This window comes from Suncus etruscus, chromosome 4 (genome assembly GCF_024139225.1).
Source record: "Suncus etruscus isolate mSunEtr1 chromosome 4, mSunEtr1.pri.cur, whole genome shotgun sequence".
Taxonomy (NCBI): Eukaryota; Metazoa; Chordata; class Mammalia; order Eulipotyphla; family Soricidae; genus Suncus; species Suncus etruscus.
This window is the reverse complement of record NC_064851.1, coordinates 20,996,807-21,015,774: the sequence shown is the minus strand read 5'-3', so window position 1 is coordinate 21,015,774 and position 18,968 is coordinate 20,996,807. Positions and strand designations below refer to the sequence as shown.

General features: G+C 53.1%; 1 protein-coding gene across 1 annotated transcript in view; it reads left to right on the top strand.

The window, feature by feature from the left end:
• CROCC (ciliary rootlet coiled-coil, rootletin) overlaps positions 1 to 18,968 on the top strand; it is a 52,466-nt gene that overhangs the window by 30,059 nt on the left and 3,439 nt on the right. Inside the window, exons 20-32 of the mRNA XM_049772147.1 lie at positions 873 to 1,042; positions 3,062 to 3,241; positions 4,497 to 4,631; positions 4,826 to 4,969; positions 6,739 to 6,977; positions 8,109 to 8,268; positions 9,096 to 9,263; positions 10,859 to 11,231; positions 14,659 to 14,828; positions 14,939 to 15,059; positions 15,298 to 15,461; positions 17,684 to 17,899; positions 18,484 to 18,708. Coding sequence (XP_049628104.1) covers positions 873 to 1,042; positions 3,062 to 3,241; positions 4,497 to 4,631; positions 4,826 to 4,969; positions 6,739 to 6,977; positions 8,109 to 8,268; positions 9,096 to 9,263; positions 10,859 to 11,231; positions 14,659 to 14,828; positions 14,939 to 15,059; positions 15,298 to 15,461; positions 17,684 to 17,899; positions 18,484 to 18,708 — 2,465 coding nt within the window. The remainder of the gene's footprint in view (positions 1 to 872; positions 1,043 to 3,061; positions 3,242 to 4,496; positions 4,632 to 4,825; positions 4,970 to 6,738; positions 6,978 to 8,108; positions 8,269 to 9,095; positions 9,264 to 10,858; positions 11,232 to 14,658; positions 14,829 to 14,938; positions 15,060 to 15,297; positions 15,462 to 17,683; positions 17,900 to 18,483; positions 18,709 to 18,968) is intronic.

The window sequence follows — 18,968 nt, the reverse complement described above, 5'->3', positions numbered from 1 at the left end:
CTTTGGGGGAGGGCTGGTCTGGGTCCAGATTTGTCGGCCCAACTTACTTCCACCTTCTCTCTGGGCCATAGCTCCCTCACCTGACAGTTACAGGCGTCCAGTGCCTACTCTGCCAGGTGGTTGCCAGGCTACAAGGCAAAAAGCAGGCAAGAAGCCCTGGCACAGTGCCTGGCTCCACCCACACTGCCCGATGCTGTTGATCGTCATCAGGGCCCTTAGGGGATTTGGGGTTCTCTGCGGAGTCATTAGTGCCAATGACTCTCAGCCCCAGGATCCCTGTGTCCCTGCCCCTCTGCCCTCTAGTCTTGGAACTCAAGGCTCTTCTTGCTCAGCAAACACGGGCTCAGCATCTACTGGGGTCACCGGTTAGTTCTACCATCTGCATCCATCTGGGCCAAAAAAGTCGTGCAGGATTCAGTAGCACATTCCACCTGAGGAGTCCTGAGGGTGCTCTCAGCTGGGTGTACCAGGCTCCCCTCCCTCAGGGCATGACCATGGTGGTCCAGCAGGCAGGGCTATGCTGCTTCCCGCCATCACCCTTCCTCTGCACCTCCAAGGTCTTAACTGTAAATTGGGGGTGAATGTGGCTTCTGGGCTACTGAGCCAGGGTCCAGACCAGTAAGTACTTGGCTAGCTGTGGGGATCGCTTCCTGATCCTTCTCTCTGCTCTCCTCATCGGTCCTGTCATCTGGTATCAGGACCAGGGGTCCTGGGTCATAGCTGGGGAAACTGAGGCATAGAGAGGCAAGGAGCTTCTGAAGCCAGCCTAGCTAGATGCACCCACTCCCCTCTGGGATTTCGCCCACTAGACTCTCCTGGCCTGAGCCTGCTGGGCCCCATCATGTCTCTGCCCCCATCTCCCTCCTGTGCAGCGGAGCTGGTGGGCCTACGGCAGCAGATGGCAGCAGCTGAGGAGAAGGCAGCGCTGGACAAGGAGCTGATGGCCCAGAAGCTGGTGCAGGCTGAGCGGGAGGCCCAGGCCTCTCTCCGGGAGCAGCGAGCTGCTCATGAGGAAGACCTGCAGAGGCTGCAGCGAGACAAGGTTTTGGGGTGGGCGGGCAAGGTTCTGCATTCTGTCTCGGGGACCTTGGACACATCTCTTTGCCTCTGGTCTCCACATCCACAGACTGAAACTTTCTCTATGTTCCAGAAGTCCTAGGGGATGAGGCTAGAGAGATAGTACAGTGGGTAGGCCATTTACCTTGCATGTGATATATTCAGGCTCCATCCTTAGCATCCCACAGAACCCTGCCAGGAGTAAGCCCTGAGTACCACTGAGTTGGCCCCAAATAACAAAACAAGCCTTGCAACAGGCTTGTCAGGTAAGCCAACTTCCTGTCAGGAGAGACAGCAGTGCGATAGGGCATTTGTTTTGTTTGCGTGCTGCCAACCTGGGACGGGCCCAGGTACCCTGAGCCTGCCAGAAGCAATTTCTGAGTGCAGAGCCAGGAGTAATCCGAGTGCTACCGGATGTGACCCAAAAACAAAAAAACAAAAAGCAAAAGAGAGATAAGCCAATTCCCAGGCTACAAATGAGGTCCAGCCGTAGCAATTCTGTTGCAAAGACTCCACAGCCACATCTGGGAAGCTATAACCCCATTAGCAGTAGATGAGCACTTGGAATTTGCTAAGAGGCTCTGTGAGCACATGAAGGACTAGTGGAACCTGAGCACGGAAGGGTTGGGGGGGAGGCCACTAGGACCCAACATCTGCTTGGATTTGAATCTGATCGTGGTCAGACTGATTATTTTCCTGTAGGGGCCTGTCACTCCGCCTGTGATAGTGGGGATCGTGATCAAATAAGATGTGATGGTGAGAGGGGTCGGAGAGATAGCATGGAGGTAGGGTGTTTGCCTTGCATGCAGAAGGACGTTGGTTCGAATTCTAGCATCCCATGTGGTACCCCCAGCCTGCCAGGAGCGATTTCTGAGCGTAGAACCAGGAGTAACCCCTGAGTGCTGCCAGGTGTGACCCAAAATCCAAAAACAAAACAAAACAAACAAACAAAAAAAGATGTGATGGTGAGAAAACCCAGAGAGGGTTTCGCAGTGAGCAACACACAGTTAAAGCTGCCGAGGTACTGCGGCTTGTTGTGATTTGGGTACTGGGATAGGGGATGGGGTGGCGTGGAGTGGGTGTCCACTCATTCCACCAGGGGACGCCCTTCACCCTGCAGGCTTTTCTTGCTTTGGGGCGCTAGTGTCATACTTTTCCAGCAGGTGGCACCAAAGCACTAGATTTACCATGGTTTCTAGGGTCTTTACCCCGGAAACTGTACCTACCAGTTGGACTAGATGCCTCCCTAGGGAGCCAAATGGGCCCTTCTCGGCCTATGGGTGCTACTCAGAAACCCAACTACATAATCTTAAGAAAACGGCTCCTGGTCCTGCCCATATTCCCCTTGCACTGTATATCTCAGTCGTCACATATCACCAGAAATAGTCTTTGTTTTACATCTTTCCCCAAAATCCCTTTCTTCCTCATACATGACCCATCTCCCCTTCATGCCAACCTCCACTCCTGGCCACTCTTTCTCAGCATCTGAATGAACTAATTTCAGAGAAGGAAGGCTAGGATGTAGGCTCAGTGGACCAACACTTGCCTTACTTGCTTGAGATCCTGGGTTTGATCCTGAGCAATAATAAAATAATAATAATGATCAAATAAAGTCCACAGTGCTTTTTGTTACCCTGGATGAGGCTCTCTCTATTGCCTGCACTGTCATTCCACAGAGTACATTCCACAGAGCAGGGCTGGCCCTATCACCCCCCAGATCCCCACATAGTTCAGCTTCAGCAAACTTAAATGTTGCAGCTTCCCTGCTGGTCAAATTTCTCTTCCCTCTTGGCCATTTCTGAGACTGTCCCCTTGGCCTGGGGTTCACTTTCAGGATTTATGTTATTTTCTCTCTTTACCTAACCACCTTCCAGCCAGGCCAGGTTCCTGCTGTTGCCTACAGTCTGAGTGTGTCCTCACCCTACCTTACAGTGACTCATTGATCCCCAGTGTGGGGGCCACACAGTTTGGCCTGACTGTGCCTATGCCTGGTCCTGGTTCCTAGGAGGCGGCATGGCGTGAGCTGGAGACGGAGCGGGCCCAGCTGCAGAGCCAGCTGCAGCGGGAGCAGGAAGAGCTGCTGGCCCGGCTGGAGGCTGAGAAGGAAGAGCTGAGTGAGGAAATTGCTGCCCTGCAGCAGGAGCGAGACGAGGGCCTCCTCCTGGCCGAGAGTGAGAAGCAGCAGGTGCCCTGAGTGCTTTCCAGGGAGGGGTTGGTCTTGCTGGGGTTGGTCTCTACTCAAGCCACTGGTAGAGAAAGGCCAGCTGGCTCTCTGGGGTGAGGGGCTGTCACAGTCTTCTCACCTGCAGGGTAGGAGGAATAAAGGGGCCAATCCCACACTGTCGAGCAGAGCAGTCGACTTGCATGCTTGGTTTGATCTCAGCATTGCAGGAAAAGGGGTTTTTGAACCCCACATTCAGTGAGCCCGTGCCTGGCCCACAGTCGGAGCTTGCATATGGGTAGCCACTGTTGGGACACCAAGTGTTTGGTTCCAGGGGCTGGAATGATAGTACAGCAGTAGGGCATTTATTGTGCATGCAGCTGACCTGGGACTGACCAGATTTGATCCTGGCATCCCATATGGTCTCCTGAGCCTGCCAGAAGCGATTTCTTTTTTTTTTTTTTTTTTTTTTTGTTTTTGGGCCACACCCGTTTGACGCTCAGGGGTTACTCCTGGCTATGTGCTCAGAAATCGCCCTTGGCTTGGGGGGACCATATGGGACGCCGGGGGATCGAACTGCGGTCCTTCCTTGGCTAGCACTTGCAAGGCAGACACCTTACCTCCAGCGCCACCTACCCGGCCCCCAGAAGCGATTTCTGAGCATAGAGCCAGAAGTAACCTGAGCACCACTCAGTGTGCTTCCCCCCCCCCAAAAAAAAAAAAAAGAAGTGCTTGGTTCCAGAGGAGCTAATCCTCCTGATAACATCCTTGCTCCTTCTCTTGTGGACAGTCATTCAGCTTGTCTTCAAAAGGACCAGCTCCTGGAGGTGATGGTTCAAAGGGCTGGAGTTCAGGTTTCACACAAGGTGGTCCTGGATCCCATCCCCAGTCCCATGAGTCAGGTCCCCCCAACCCCCCTTTCCATTCTCCAGTACTGCTGGCAGTAGCCTCAAAACCAATCAAACAAGGAAGAACCAGCTCCCAATTTCTCAGAAGGATGACCACGTCTTGCTTCCCCTTCTTACCAGCCCTAGGAGCCCACTCAAGTCTCTTTTCTGCCTGGTCCCTCAGTTTTTTCCTCTGTACATTGGGACTAATGAGAGGCCTGCATGTGGTTGCGGCGACTTCAGGAGGTTTGTAAGGCATGTCATCCTCAGCGGTGACTGTGGTTCAGCCCTTTGCTGAGGCTGCCAGGGCTTGAGCCTTTACTTACGCCATCTCTGTGCCTACCAGGGGAAGGTGCCAGCAGCTAATGTGTGGGCTCTTTGCCTCTGCTCAGGCTCTGTCCCTGAAGGAGTCAGAGAAGACAGCGCTGTCGGAGAAGTTGATGGGGACCCGGCACAGCCTGGCCGCTATCTCTCTGGAGATGGAGCGGCAGAAGCGAGAAGCGCAGAACCGGCAGGAGCAACACCGGGTAGGGCAAGGCATTCCCCGGATCCGTGGGAGCTGTAGCTCTTACCTGGGGAGGCCCTGTTCGAGGGAGGTGACACCGCTGTGCTCCCCTCTACCGCTGCTCTGGGGGAGACGCTGGGTCTCTGGGTTTCCAGGGTTAGCAGAGGGTTGGGTGGGGTGCACCGGGCCCCCTCAAAGGGGTATGGTGGGTCCTAGAATACTGTGAATGCCCTGACTGCGGAGCTGCGGGATACGCGTGCCCAGCGGGAAGAGGCTGCCATGGCCCACGCACAGGAGTTGAAGCAGCTGCTGGAACAGGCCCAGGATCTGGGCCGGCAGCGGGAGTCGTCCCTGCGTGAGGTGAGCACTAGGTTTCCTGAAGGCAGAGTCCCTTGGTGCCATTCGGGGCTGGATGGGGCTGGAGCGGTATCAGGTAGGGCACTGACTTGCATTGCATGTGGCAGACCCCGCGTTTGATCCTTGTCACTCCTTATGTCCCTCTGCGAGTGATCCCTGAGGGCAGAGCCAGGAGTAAGCACTGAGCACCACGAGGTGTGGCCTGACAACAAACAAAACAAGATTCAGGGCTGGAAAGATCATATGGGAACTTGGAATCTTTGATACTACCTTGGCACTGCCAGGGATTATTCCTGAACACAGAATGAGAAATTGTTTTTTTTTTTTCTTCTTCTTCTTTTTTTTTTTTTTTTTTTTGATACTCAGGGGTTACTCCTGGCTATGCACTCAGAAATCGCCCCTGGCTTGGGGGGACCTTATGGGACGCTGGGGGATTGAACCTCGGTTCGTTCCTTGGCTAGCGCTTGCAAGGCAGACACCTTACCTCTAACGCCACCTCTCCGGCCCCCCAATTTTTTTTTTCGGGCCACACCCATTTGATGCTCAGGGGTTACTCCTGGCTAAGCGCTCAGAAATTGCCCCTGGCTTGGGGCCACCATATGGGACTTCGGGGGATTGAACCTCGGTCCTTCCTTGGCTAGAGCCTTACCTCTAGCGCCACCTCACTGGCCCAGAGTGAGAAATTGTTTCTGTGTATCACCAGGTATGGCCCCTAGGGGAAAAATGAAAGAGAGTGTAAGATTGGACCTTGCTGGCACTGGAGAGATACTATACCTGGTAGGGCTCTGGCCTTGTATCAGACTGACTGGTCATGGTGCTCCTTATGACCCCCCAAGCCTGCAGGAGTGACCCCCTGAACGTTTGGCCTAAAAACAAAACACAACAAAAAGATTTCTCTCTGCCTTCGAGGATAATGGTAAGCTTTAAAATCAGGTGGCTAGCATTTCTTTCTTCTTTTTTATTTGGCTTTTGAGCCACACCTGGCAGCGCTCAGGGGTTACTCCTGGCTCTGTGCTCAGAAATCACTTATTGCAGCCTCAGGACCATATGGGATGCCTGGGACTGAATCTGGGTTGACTACTTGCAAGGCAAGCACCCTCTCTTCTGTGCTATATAGTATATAGCTCCAGCCCCAGCTTTTTTGTTGCCATTCCCACAGATGGCCAGCTCCTGCAATGCTTGGTGGTCACTGGGACCATACCCCACAGAACTCAGGGGAATCATGTGATTCTGGGGATCAAACCCAGGGCTTATGCTATGGAAGTTCTATGCTCTGCTTGCTCCTCAGGCCAGAGCCTTGGCCTCTGAGCATGTCTAAAAGGCCTTTTATTTATTTATTTATTTATTTATTTATTTTTGTTCTGTGTTTTGGTTTGTGGGTTACAACCGGAGGTGCTCAAGAGTTACTCCTGGCTCTGCACTCAGAAATCACTCCTAGCAGGCTTGAGGGACCATATGGGATGCCAGGGATTGAACTGAGGTTTGTTCTGGGTCAGCCACTTGCAAAGCTAACGCCCTACTCTTGTGCTATTGCTCTAGCCCTCTGAAAGGCCTATATACACATGTGGGACACAGTGCACTCTGGGAGAGATTGGTGGGGGCCTGCCCATGCTGTGGCATCCATGAAATAAGCCTGACAGATAACTATTTGAGTTGCTGACTCCAGCATGATTTGCTCCCCTGTGGCCTGCACAAGGGGTTTTTGGAACAGGCTGGTTTCTACCCAGGTGCAGCTTGAGTAGTACCCCTCCCTACTCCCACCATCCTTGTAGGCAGAAGAACTCCGAAAGCAGCTGCAGCTGCTGGAAGAGGCCCGGGATGGGCTTCGACGTGAGCTGCTGGAGGCTCAGCGTAAGGTCCGAGAGAGCCAGGACAGCTGCGAGGCCCAGAGGCAGGAAGCAGCTGACCTGCGGCGCAGCCTGGCCGAGGGTGCCAAGGAGCGTGAGGCTTTGCGGAGGTCTAACGAGGAGCTGCGGGCAGCTGTGAAGAAGGCTGAGAGTGAGCGTATCAGGTAGGCACCATAGGGAGCCAACCCCCCTCCTTCCCAGGACCTCCTAATTCCTGTTTCTCTGAATCTCATCTCTAGAACAAAACTTCACCTCCAAAGTTTTAGGAAGATCATCTGGGTGAAAAGGCACTGACTGAAGTCCCTGTCTGAAGCTGGGATGCTTTTCTGTTTGTTTTACTTTTTTTTGGTTCACACCTGACAATGCTCAGAGCTTTCTCCTAACTCTGCTCAAAAATCACTCTTTTTCTTGCTTGTTTTTTGGGCTACACCTAATGGAGCTCAGGAGTCACTCCTGGCTCTGCACTCAGAAATCGTTCCTAGCAGGCTCAGGGGACCCTATGGGATGCTGGGAACCGAACTCGGTTCGTCCCAGGTCAGCTACATGCAAGGCAAATGCCCTATCACTGTGCTATTGCTCCAGCCTCAGAAATCACTCTTGGCGATGCTTGGGGGACCATATGGAATGCCAGGGATCGGACCTGGGTTGGCTATGTGCAAGGCAAGCATTTTACCTGCTCTGCTATTGTTCCTGTTCCCAAGCTGGGGTGTTTGGTTTTTCTGGGTGGGATTCATACCTGATGATGTTCAGGGATTACTCCTGACTGGATTCAGGATTCATTCCTATCAGTGTTCATGGGACCATATGGGGTGCCAGGGATTGAACCTAGGTCGACTGCAAGGAAGGCAAGACCCTCCCTACTATGCTATTGCTCTGGTTTAAGCTAGGTAATTTTGGTGCTTTTCCTATCTGGACAAGGAAAAGATTGTAACCTGGGAAGGCAGGGGGCGTGGCTAGAGATTGGAGGTGTGATTGGGCCATCTGCTGTGCTCAAACTACACCTGGCAGTGCTCAGAGGTCCGTATGCATGCTGAAATTGGGCTGCACGTAAGACAAGCACCTTAACTCCCATTCTGTCCTTCACTCATCACCCCCACCCACTACCCTCATTTACTATGAAGACAATGGAGAGGCCTGTCCCCTTTAGCCCCAAGCCCTTCACTGCTCCCTCTCCCAGCCTCAGGCTTGTCCCTACCCTGCCTGATTCAGCTCAGGGTACCAGCATCTTCATTGAGAATTGGGATGTGGGGAGTTGCTGTGCCTCCACTTATCTGAGGCTGCCTCCCCAATCCCAGCCTGAAACTGGCCAAGGAGGACAAGGAGCAGAAGCTGGTGCTGTTGGAGGAAGCACGAGCAGCTTCGGGCAAGGAGGCTGGGGAGCTGCGGGCGGCATTGCAAGAAGTGGAACGCTCCCGGCTGGAGGCCCGTAGGGAGCTGCAGGAGCTCAGGCGCCAGGTATGTCCCACCTTGCTGCCCTGTCCTGTGCTTACAGGCCAGCAGATCCCCTCTGAAGCTCCTACCAGTGACCTCAGAAGCTTAAACTAGAATAAGATTTCTTCTTACCTAACTTCACTCTTAGGGAAAACAAACAAAACAAAAATGCTGGGTGCAGTGCTGGAGCTATAACACAATGAATAGGGCATTTGTCTTGCATGCACCTAACCCAGGTTTGATCCCTTGCATCCCATATGGTACCCTGAGCCTGCTAGCAGTAATCTCTGAGTGCCAATGGGTATAACCCCAAAACAAAAATTAAAAAAAAAAAAGAATTTTTCTGTGTGTACATAGAGCTTCGAAAAGCTCCTGATATGAGGGTCTTAGCTTTTCTTCCCCAAACCCTTCAGACAGGAAAATCTGATTAGGTGGTCAGAGGCCTCACAAGGGGAGAGATGTTTTACAGCCAGTGGGATCATCTATTGGGTTTATGTCTGGGTCCAGTGGGTCCTATAGTGTCCCCTGAACCAGGCAGTCTGGACAAATAGGCTGTTCCTTTTGTTTTGGAGTCAAACCTGGCAGTTTTCAGGGCTTACTCCTGACTCTGCACTCAGGATTACTCCTGGTGGGACTCAGGGTACCATATGGGGGTGATGCGGATTGAACCCAGATTGGTTGTGTGCAAGACACATACTCTACTTGTTATACTATGTCTCTAGCCCCTGGACAGGCCATTCTTGTCCTGAGCTGGCAGCACTCAGATATCACACTGGGTTTGAAGGGCTGTGGGTTCTGAGTGGGGTTGCTGAGCTGCCCTGACGCCCACCTGAGCCTGCCCTCTCTCATAGATGAAGGTGCTGGACAGTGAGAATGCCAGGCAGAGCCGAGAGCTGACAGACCTGCAAGGCCGCCTGGCTCTGGGCGAGCGGGCAGAGAAGGAGGGCCGGCGGGAAGCCCTGGGCCTGCGACAGAAGCTGCTGAAAGGGGAGGCCAGCGTGGAAGCCATGCGGCAAGAGGTGAGGAGGCGGTGGGGTAGGAGCCCCTGCAGGGTCTCAGGTTGCCTGTACTCACTTCTTCAGTGAGGACAAGGAGGGCAGCAGCAGTGCTGGGTCCTTCAGAGACCACCTCCAAGGTCCTGTCTCTCCAGGTTCAGTAGCTTCAATCATAACCCTGAGGACTGGACAGCAGAGATGGGATGGGCTGGTTCTTATTTAGTTCCCCCAGCAGTCCCATGAGGTTGGTATAGGCAGTCCCAGTTTACAGGAAGAACCAGTAATGGAGATTCAAGAGGTCAAGGAATCGCCTCCAAGGTCGTCACACAGCTCTTCAGGTTGGAATCCAAAGCCAGCACTCTGGTTGCTGGTTTCACAGGCCCTTTCACTGTAGTGAAGCTACTGTGTAACTGAGTTACTGTGTAACTCAACTGAGTTATGTAACTTCTCTGTGCTTTGGAGAAGTCTTAGGTTTTGGGCCTTAGCACAGGTCCTAGGTAGGTGTGAGCAACAAGATGATGTGAGTGAGGGGCTGGAGCGATAACACAGCAGTAGGGTGTTTTTCTTGCATGTGGCTGATCCAGGATGGACCTTGGTTCAATCCCCAGTGTCCCATATGGTCCCCCAAGCCAGGAGCGATTTCTTTGTTTTTTTTTTCTTTTTTGGTTTTTCGGGCCATACCCATTTGATGCTCAGGGGTTGCTCCTGGCTAAGCGCTCAGAAATTGCCCCTGGCTTGGGGAGACCATATGGGACGCTGGGCGGGGGGAGGGGGGGGATCGAACCTCAGTCCTTCCTTGGCTAGCGCTTGCAAGGCAGACACCTTACCTCTAGCGCCACCTCACTGGCCCCAAGGAGCGATTTCTGAGAGCATAGCTGGGAGTAACCTTTGAGCGTCATTGGGTGTGCCCCCCCACCAAAAAAAAAAGATGGTGAGAGAGAGAATGCTTAAGTGTGTGTATTGTATGTGTGTATTCTCTGAGGGTGTGTGTGTTTTCATGTGCTTACATGTATGGTACATGCCAGGAATGATTTTTAGCACATGTCCTCACTGTGTGTCATTGTGCACAAAGAGGCAGCTTGTCCTAGGCATTAAGAGAGCAGCCTCGGGCCCGGAGAGATAGCACAGCGGCGTTTGCCTTGCAAGCAGCTGATCCAGGACCAAAGGTGGTTGGTTCGAATCCCGGTGTCCCATATGGTCCCCCGTGCCTGCCAGGAGCTATTTCTGAGCAGACAGCCAGGAGTAACCCCTGAGCATGGCCAGGTGTGGCCCAAAAACAAAAACAAACAAACAAACAAAAACAAACAAAAAAAAAGAGAGCAGCCTCTAGAACCAGACAACCTGGCTTCGAACTCTAGTGCTTGGCTTACTAGGTCTGTGACATTGAGTAAGTTATTTAACTGCCCCAGGACTCAGTCTTCTCATTTATAAAAGTGAAAATGAATCCTACTAGGAACTAAGATTGATGTTTTGGGGGAAAGTATTTAGGGCCTGGCTGTATTTAAAACTCAGGTTGCTGATGACTAATAAGCTTCTATAGGGACACCTTCTCCACACACCCTATGAGTTTACCTCTGTCTCTTGCTGACCTTATTGCCACACACACTTATTCCTGCCAGCTCCAGGGAGTTCTGCGGAAGCTGCAAGAGCAAGAAGGCGAGTTCAAGGCCCGAGAGCGAGGCCTGCTGGGCTCCCTGGAGGAGGTGAGGAGCGCTGAGAAGCAACAGCTGGACCATATGCGCAATCTGGAACTGCAGCTGGAAGGGGCGCGTGCCGAGTCAGCAGAGCTGGGACTGCGACTGAGTGCAGCTGAGGGCCGGGCACAGGGACTCGAGGCGGAGCTGACACGTGTGGAGTCTCAGCGGCGGACAATCAGTGCCCAGCTCAGTGGCTTGCGATCGGCCCTGCGTCGGGGCCTGGGCCTTGGGCGTGCTCCCAGCCCTGCCCCACCGCCTACCCCTGCGTCCCCAGCAAGGGGCTTGCCTGCTGGGGGTAAGTTGCGAAGGGCTGGCCTTGGTCCTTCTCGCTGCTCTGGTTTGGGCCCCTTTGGTGAGCCTGAAGGCCAGTCACCTCTATTTACCTCCTTCATCTCCCTGGTTCAACTGCTCCCTTAGTTCAGTTTTTTTGGGAGGTTGGTAGTGGGGAATGTTGGTATTTGGCCAAACCCCAATACTTGGGGACAACTCTTAGCTCTTTGCTTGGGAAAAGACTTTGGTTCCCCAGCAGTGCTGAGGGAACTTTATATTCTTTTGTTTAGTTTTAGCCTGGCTCTGCACCCTGGAATCACTCTTATTGGGGCTTAGGGGACCATATGGGGTGACAAAGATCGACTCCAAGTCAGCCACTAACAATCAGACACCCTTCCCACTATATTACCCTCCGGCACAGGAATCTTTCTGGTTTAAGGGATCTGATCCCACCCACATTCCACCTCTTTCTCTTTGTGACCCCTGACACTTTCTATTTGTTTGTTTTGTTTTGATGCCACACCCTGCGATGTCAAGGGTCACTCCTAGCTCTACATTTAGGAATCACTCCTAAGTGGTGCTTGGGGGAACCTTATGGAATGCTGGGTATTGAGCCCAGATTGGCCACATGCAAGACAAATACTCTCCCTACTGTACTGTTGCTCTGGCCCCTTACTTCTGGTTATAAAGTGCCTCTTGATTTCCCTCACCCCTGGGACAGTGAATTCCCTTTCTAGTGTCCTCTAGTACCCATGGTCTCTGTTCTTCCTTCCCCAGCTTTATGCTTAGCCTCTGACTTGACATCTTCCCCAGGCAGATACACAGCTCAACCTCCCCTTTGCAGAAACTTCACAGCAAACCATCCCTCTCAGCCCTAGCTGCTCCACAGACCAATGGATGGAGCTGGGAAAATCAGCTGTGGGGCCAGAGAGATAGTACAGGGGTCAGGAAGTTGTGTTGCGTGAAGCTCACTCCTAGTCCATCGCAGGCACCATACATAGTCCCTAGAGCACAGAGCTGGGAGTAGTCCCCTAAAAATACATCTGTCTTTTATCAAACGCCCCCCCTTGTGTGTGTGCGTGCATGCCAGATACAGAGCAAACATGGCCTGAAACATTGAAACGACCAGATTTCTTTTTTTTTTTTTTTTTTTTTTTGGTTTTTGGGCCACACCCATTTGACGCTCAGGGGTTACTCCTGGCTATGTGCTCAGAAATCGCCCCTGGCTTGGGGGGACCATATGGGACGCCGGGGGATCGAACCGCGGTCCTTCCTTGGCTAGCGCTTGCAAGGCAGACTCCTTACCTCCAGCGCCACCTACCCGGCCCCAAAACGACCAGATTTCTGCTCAATGGAATTGAAGCATGAGAGCAGAGGGCAATGTGTTTGTCTGGGGGTGCTAGGAGGGACTGGAAAACAGGTAAGGAAAAGACCAAGGCAGATTGTAAGTCAAAAGTAAAGTGGTGGGCCCGGAGAGATAGCACAGCGTTGTTTGCCTTGCAAGCAGCCAACCAGGACCTAGGGTGGTTGGTTCGAATCCCGGTGTCCCATATGGTCCCCTGTGCCTGCCAGGAGCTATTTCTGAGCAGACAGCCAGGAGTAACCCCTGAGCACCGCCGGGTGTGGCCCAAAAACCAAAAAAAAAAAAAAAAAAAAAGTAAAGTGGTACAGCTGCTGTGGAAAATAGTTTGGTAGTTCCTCAAATAGCTACAATATAGAATTTTTTTTTTTTTTTTGGTTTTTGGGTCACACCTGGCAGTGCTCAGGGGTTACTCCTGGTTCTACGCTCAGAAATCACTCCTGGCAGGCTCAGGGGACCATATGGGATGCTGGGATTTGAACCACCGTCCTTCTGCATGCAAGGCAAATGCCCTACCTCCATACTATCTCTCAGCCCCTGCAATATAGAATTCTATCTCTGAATGTTCCATCGCTTGATGTGTACCCTGAAGAATTGAATACAGGGTGTGTACATCACTTTCACAGCAGCAATTTTACAGTAGCTATAAGAGGGACACAGCCCGAATCCCTGGACATCTCACTTGTGATAATTCTATCCAAAGACACCACTTTCTGTTCTATCACAGGCTGTGGTCTGGGGAAGCCTGGATAGCACATTGCTAACTGATGTTGTAAAGAGACAGAATAATATAATCTGATTGTACTTCATATGAAATATCCAGGCAGAAATGAAAAGATAGATACTGAATGGGAGAACATATTTGCACACCATACACCTAACAATGGGCTAATATCCAAGATTAAAGTACTCACAAAACTCAAGGGTGTTGAGGCTGCAATAATAGCAAAAAGGAAGGAAGGGAGGAAGGAGGAGGATAAAAGGAGGCTATAGGGGCTGGAGAGATAGCATGGAGGTAGGGCATTTGCCTTGCATGCAGAAGGATGGTGGTTTGAATCCCGGCATCCCCTATGGTCCCCCGAGCCTCTGCCAGGAGGAACTCTTGAACGCTGCCACATGTGACCCAAAAACCAAAAAAAAAAATATATATATATATAGTTAGGAGGGTTAGGAGAAGGATAAAAGAGGAATGCTAGATTTAGGGTTAGAAGGATAGAAGGGGGCCAGAGCAGTAATGCAGCAGTAGGGCGTTTGCCTTGCACACGGCTGACCCAGGATGATTTGATCCCCGGCGTCCCATATGGTCCCCCAAGCCAGGAGCAATTTCTGAGCACATGACCAGAAGTAATCCCTGAGCATCACAGGGTGTGGCCCCAGAACAAAACAAAACAAAACAAAAGAATGATGGAAGGATTAGAATTAAGAGAGGGAGAGGGTATTTGTCTACCTTGTATGCACTCCACTGGGGTTTTTTTTTTTTTTTTTTGGGCCACACCTGGCGGTGCTCAGGGGTTACTCCTGGCTGTCTGCTCAGAAATAGCTCCTGGCAGGCACGGGGGACCATATGGGACACCGGGATTCAAACCAACTACCTTTGGTCCTGGATCGGCTGCTTGCAAGGCAAACACCGCTGTGCTATCTCTCCGGGCCCCTCGACTGGGGTTCTATCCCCAGCATTCCACGTGGTCCCCCGAGCCTGCCAGGAGAGATTTTTTGGGGGGTGGGTTTTGGGTCACAGGAGTTACTCCTGACTCTGTGCTCAGAAATTACTCCTGGCAGGCACAGGAGACCATATGAGATGTTGGAATTCAAGCCACTGTCTCCTGGATTGGCTGTGTGCAAGACAAATAAATGTCCTACTGCTGTGCTATCTCTCTGCCCCTGGGAACAATTTTTGAATGCAGAGCCAGGAATAACCTCTGAGCACCGCTGGGTGTGGCTCAAATCACACGTGGGGCTGTAGTGGACAGTGGGGAGTGGTCAGTAGGGCTCAGTTTGTACTCTAGGCATTGGAGATGCAGAGTGAGACCCTAGAATCTCAGGCACCAGTCTAGGCCATTGGCTGCTCCCTGGCTAAGTCTCTTTCCTTTAGGAAGCCGAGAAGGGCTCAGCAGCCCAAGTGCCCTGGAACGCAGTCCTGGGTCTGAGCCACCATCCCCAGGAACCGTCCTCTCCCCGGGATCGTCTGACCTAGACCTAGAAGCGGTCCAGGGAGCCCTCCGGGAATTCGTGCAGGAGCTGCGGAGTGCCCAAAAGGAGCGGGTGAGACTGGATGTGAAGGGTCAGCCAGGGAAAGGGTGGCCGAGGACCTCTTGTGGAGTACAGGTTGTCAGTACGGGGTCTCCCCTATCCCTCCATGCTGGGGGCTGCAGGATGAACTCCGGACTCAGTCGAGTGCCCTGAGTCGCCAGCTAGCTGAGATGGAGGCTGAGAGAGACAGCGCCACTTCCCGGGCAAGGCAGTTGCAGAAGGCAGTGACGGAGAGCGAGGAAGGTCGGTCTGTACTTTGGGCCTCACTGCAAAACTAGAAGCTGTTGCAGGAGTATGCTCTATTCCCACGTGGTCACTGTCCTGAGCCAGGACTTCCCCTTTGGTTGTCCTACCCCTAGGTCCAAACCAGTGTCCCCTCCGTGACCAGAGAAGCAGCGCCTGCAGGGTTGGAGGTGGAGGGAGGTCAGGCTGGTTGTCCCAAGGCCTGGTTGAAGTCTGACACTTCTGCTTGGGGCTGTAGCCCGGCGCAGTGTGGACGGGCGTCTGAGTGGGGCCCAGGCGGAGCTGGCTCTGCAGGAAGAAGGTGTGCGACGCAGCGAGCGGGAACGCCGGGCAGCGCTGGACCGAGTGACCACCCTGGAGAGGAGCCTGCAGGCTGCCGAGAGCGAGCTCCGGACCCACCAAGTAGGCATGAGGCATGCGTGATGATAGATGGGGCTTGTGGAGTGACAACCCTGTGTGATCCTGAGTGGGTCTCAGTCCTGTGAGCTTCACTGCTTCTGGCTGCTGGTTCTCTCAGCACTTGCTTTCCTCACCGTCTCCTAGCTCCATGCCAGATTAAAGAGCAGCATTGGGGAACTGTTCTGTGCCAAAGGCCGTTGGCTATTTATAACCTCATTCATAGCCATCCAGGACAGGCACACAGGAAACTGACGTATCTGTCCATCATGCATGCTCTACGGTCATGCCATCCCACATGGTTCTGCAGGCACAATGTTGGACACTCCCCCTGCAATAGATGTAGGAGGCTACACATTTTGGGGGCAGATTGAGAGCATACTCAGTGGTGCTCCCTGAGAGGTTGGGGGTCACTTGTGGCATGTTGGTTGGGGCCCCCGCTGAGGATCAGATCCCAGGCCTCCCATGTGCACAACATGTGGCCCAAAACTTTGAGCTGTCTCTTTGGCATGAGCCTGAAATTTTTTTTTTGTTTGTTTGTTTTGTTTTGATTTTGGGCCACACCTGGCAGTGCTCAGGGGTTACTCCTGGCTGTCTGCTCAGAAATAGCTCCTGGCAGGCACGGGGGACCATGTGGGACACCGGGATTCGAACCAACCACCTTAGGTCCTGTCTGGATCGGCTGCTTGCAAGGCAAACGCCGCTGTGCTATCTCTCAGGCCCCTGAGCCTGAAATTTTGAGCCTGATAGCCCTGGATTCAAATCCTGGTCCTTCCTCTCTGCCTGCCAGCTTCTCATTTCCTACATCTATAAGGGGAAGGCCTGTGAGCATCTGCCAAAGATTATACTCCAGATGCTTCAAGGACCTTTGTCCACAGAGGCGAGTTCTTGGGTGGGGGTGGAGATGAGAGTTATGTGTGTGGGCAGGTGGATATTCACACACATGTGTATATGTGCGTGTGTGGGTGGGTACATGTGTGCAAGTACTTGTATCTGGGTCAGGAAACACAGGCCCTGATGGTGATAACAGTCTAGACTTTCAGAGCCTGGAGCCCTGCCCCCTCCTCTCCGCTGTCCTCCCCTGGCCCTCCAGTTCTGCCCCCAGCCCACCCCTGCCTCTGGCTCCAGGCCCAGCTTGAGCTGGATTGTTGTGTCTGTGGCTCCAGCTCTGGCTGTGGGCCCAGCTGCAGGAGCCTTGGAAGGAGGCTGGGAGGAACAATGCTGGGCAGGAGCCAGAGTAGAGTGTTGCATGGCTCAGTCGGGGTTCTGACAGGGTGGGAGAGAGGCCAAGCCTGGAGAGGTCGGGTGGTGTTGTTATAATCTCCCCTGGTCCGCCTGGTTCCAGGAACGGAAGGAATTGCAGTCTGGCTTTTACACTCCTCGGCAGCCTCCATACCTGCCTGAGCCCATGGTGGGGGTGGGGGGTGGAGGGTGGGTGGAGCAGACCAGAGCAGAGCACCAGCCCCTGAAGCTTGGCAGGCCCAAGGCTCCTGCTGACTCAGCTCAGGGCTCACACATGTAACCCCTGTGCTTGCGTGTGAGTGGGACACAACACTTACACACATCTTCCCCCAGACTCTGAGCACTCAGGCGTAGGTGCCCTTACACCCCTGTCATTGAGCAAACCCCATACATGATGTGAAATAAGACAGGAAAGGGGCGATAGTACAGCAGTTGGATTCTTGTCTTCCTTTTTTTGGGGGGGGGGGTGGTGGGGGTGGTTTTGGCCACACCCAGTGGTGCTCAGGGACTACTCCTGGCTCTGCACTCAGAAATTGCTCCTGGCAGGCTCGGGGGACCATATAGGATTGCGGGGGTGGGGGGATCAGACTTGGGTCTGTCCTGGGTCGGCAGTGTGCAAGGCAAATGCCCTACCACTGTGCTATCCCTCTGGCCCCAGTATTCTTGTCTTGCACAAAGCTGACCTGGGTTTGATCTTGGGCACTACAAATGCCCAGCACCCCTCCAGGAGCAATAGCTGAACACAGCCAAGAATTAGCCCTGACCTAATTCACTGAGGAGGAAAAAAAAAAAAGACGGCATGAAGGGCTGTCTCAGTTGGCTCACCTTCAAGGGCATATGCTCCTGGAACCCTCTTAGGAGCCCACAGGGTCCCAGAGTTTGTGATTGGCCAGGCCACAGGGAAGCAGTGCCCCATTTCCTCTGGAGCTGGAGGGAGGGAGAGTGGCAGGCTGGAGAGCTGGGACCAAGGTTTCCCCTTTGGCCAGGATAAAATCAGCAAGCTGAAAGCCAACGAGGGCAAACTGGAGAGCGACAAGAGGCGCCTAAAAGAAGTACTGGATGCTTCAGAGAGCCGCACCATCAAACTGGAGCTGCAGCGGCGTTCCCTGGAGGGGGAGTTGCAGCGCAGCCGGTTGGGCCTGAGTGATCGGGAGGCCCAAGCCCAGGCCCTCCAGGAGCGGGTGGAGTCTCTGCAGAGACAGGTGAGCTCCTCCCTGTATAGTCTGGCCTTCTGAGCATGGGGCCTGACTGAGAAGGGTCAGTGCTGCCAATAGCCCCAGAAGCCAAGAATTGGCATCATCTCTGTTTCACAGGTGGGCAAGTAGATCACTAAGAGAATACATATGTGGTCTCAGGGATTGGATTGAATTGGGTTGGGCTGTGTGCAAGGCAAGCGCACTCCCCACTGTGCTATCTCTGGCCCACAAGGGGCATTTTGGATAAGAGATGCTGATTTCACTCACGACCCTTTTTGCCTTGGCTTCTGGGAAGTTCAGCTCTAGCTGGGATGTTGAATAAAGTCACTCTGGAGGCCAGAACATGGGCAGCTTTTGACCTCTGCCTCTTCCACAGCTTAGAGACTGTGGGGTGTGTGTGAGGCAGAAGAGGCTGTAGCATTAGGGCTTTACCTGAGAGTGGGTCAGAGTTCCATCTGGCTAGCCTAGTAGGTGCACATGGGCCTAATAAGTGTCTCTGACTTGGACTCAGATAGCTGGGGAGGGCCGGGATTAAGGCTGGCTTGGCTGATGGTGTACATGACAGAACAGTTGCCCTGTCCTTCTGCCAGGTGGCAGACAGTGAGGTGAAGGCAGAGACTCTGCAGCTGACAGTGGGACGTCTGAGTGGGGCTCTGGCTAAGGTGGAGGAGAGTGAAGGGGTCCTGCGTGACAAGGTGAAGGGACTCACAGAGACCCTGGCCCAGAACAGTGCCAGCCTCACCAGCACCCAGGACAAGAATCTGCACTTGCAGAAGACCCTGACTGCCTGTGAACATGACCGCCAAGTGCTCCAGGTATGGAGATACTCCAGGTTCTGCCTTGCGAGAGTTAGCCAATAGGAGCAGGCTTGAAGAACCTGGGTGGGAAGCCAGCCAATGTGACCATCAGTTGAATAACTTCGGAGCTATTCATTGAACCCATCAGCCACTGAGAGGAGGTTGGTGAGGGCCTGAGCCTACTAGAACAAGCCTTTGTAGATAGGCTTGGAGAAACCAGATACCAGAATAATGGGGAGAAGAGTTGGAGTTTAATTTTTTTTTATGTGAGTGCTAGG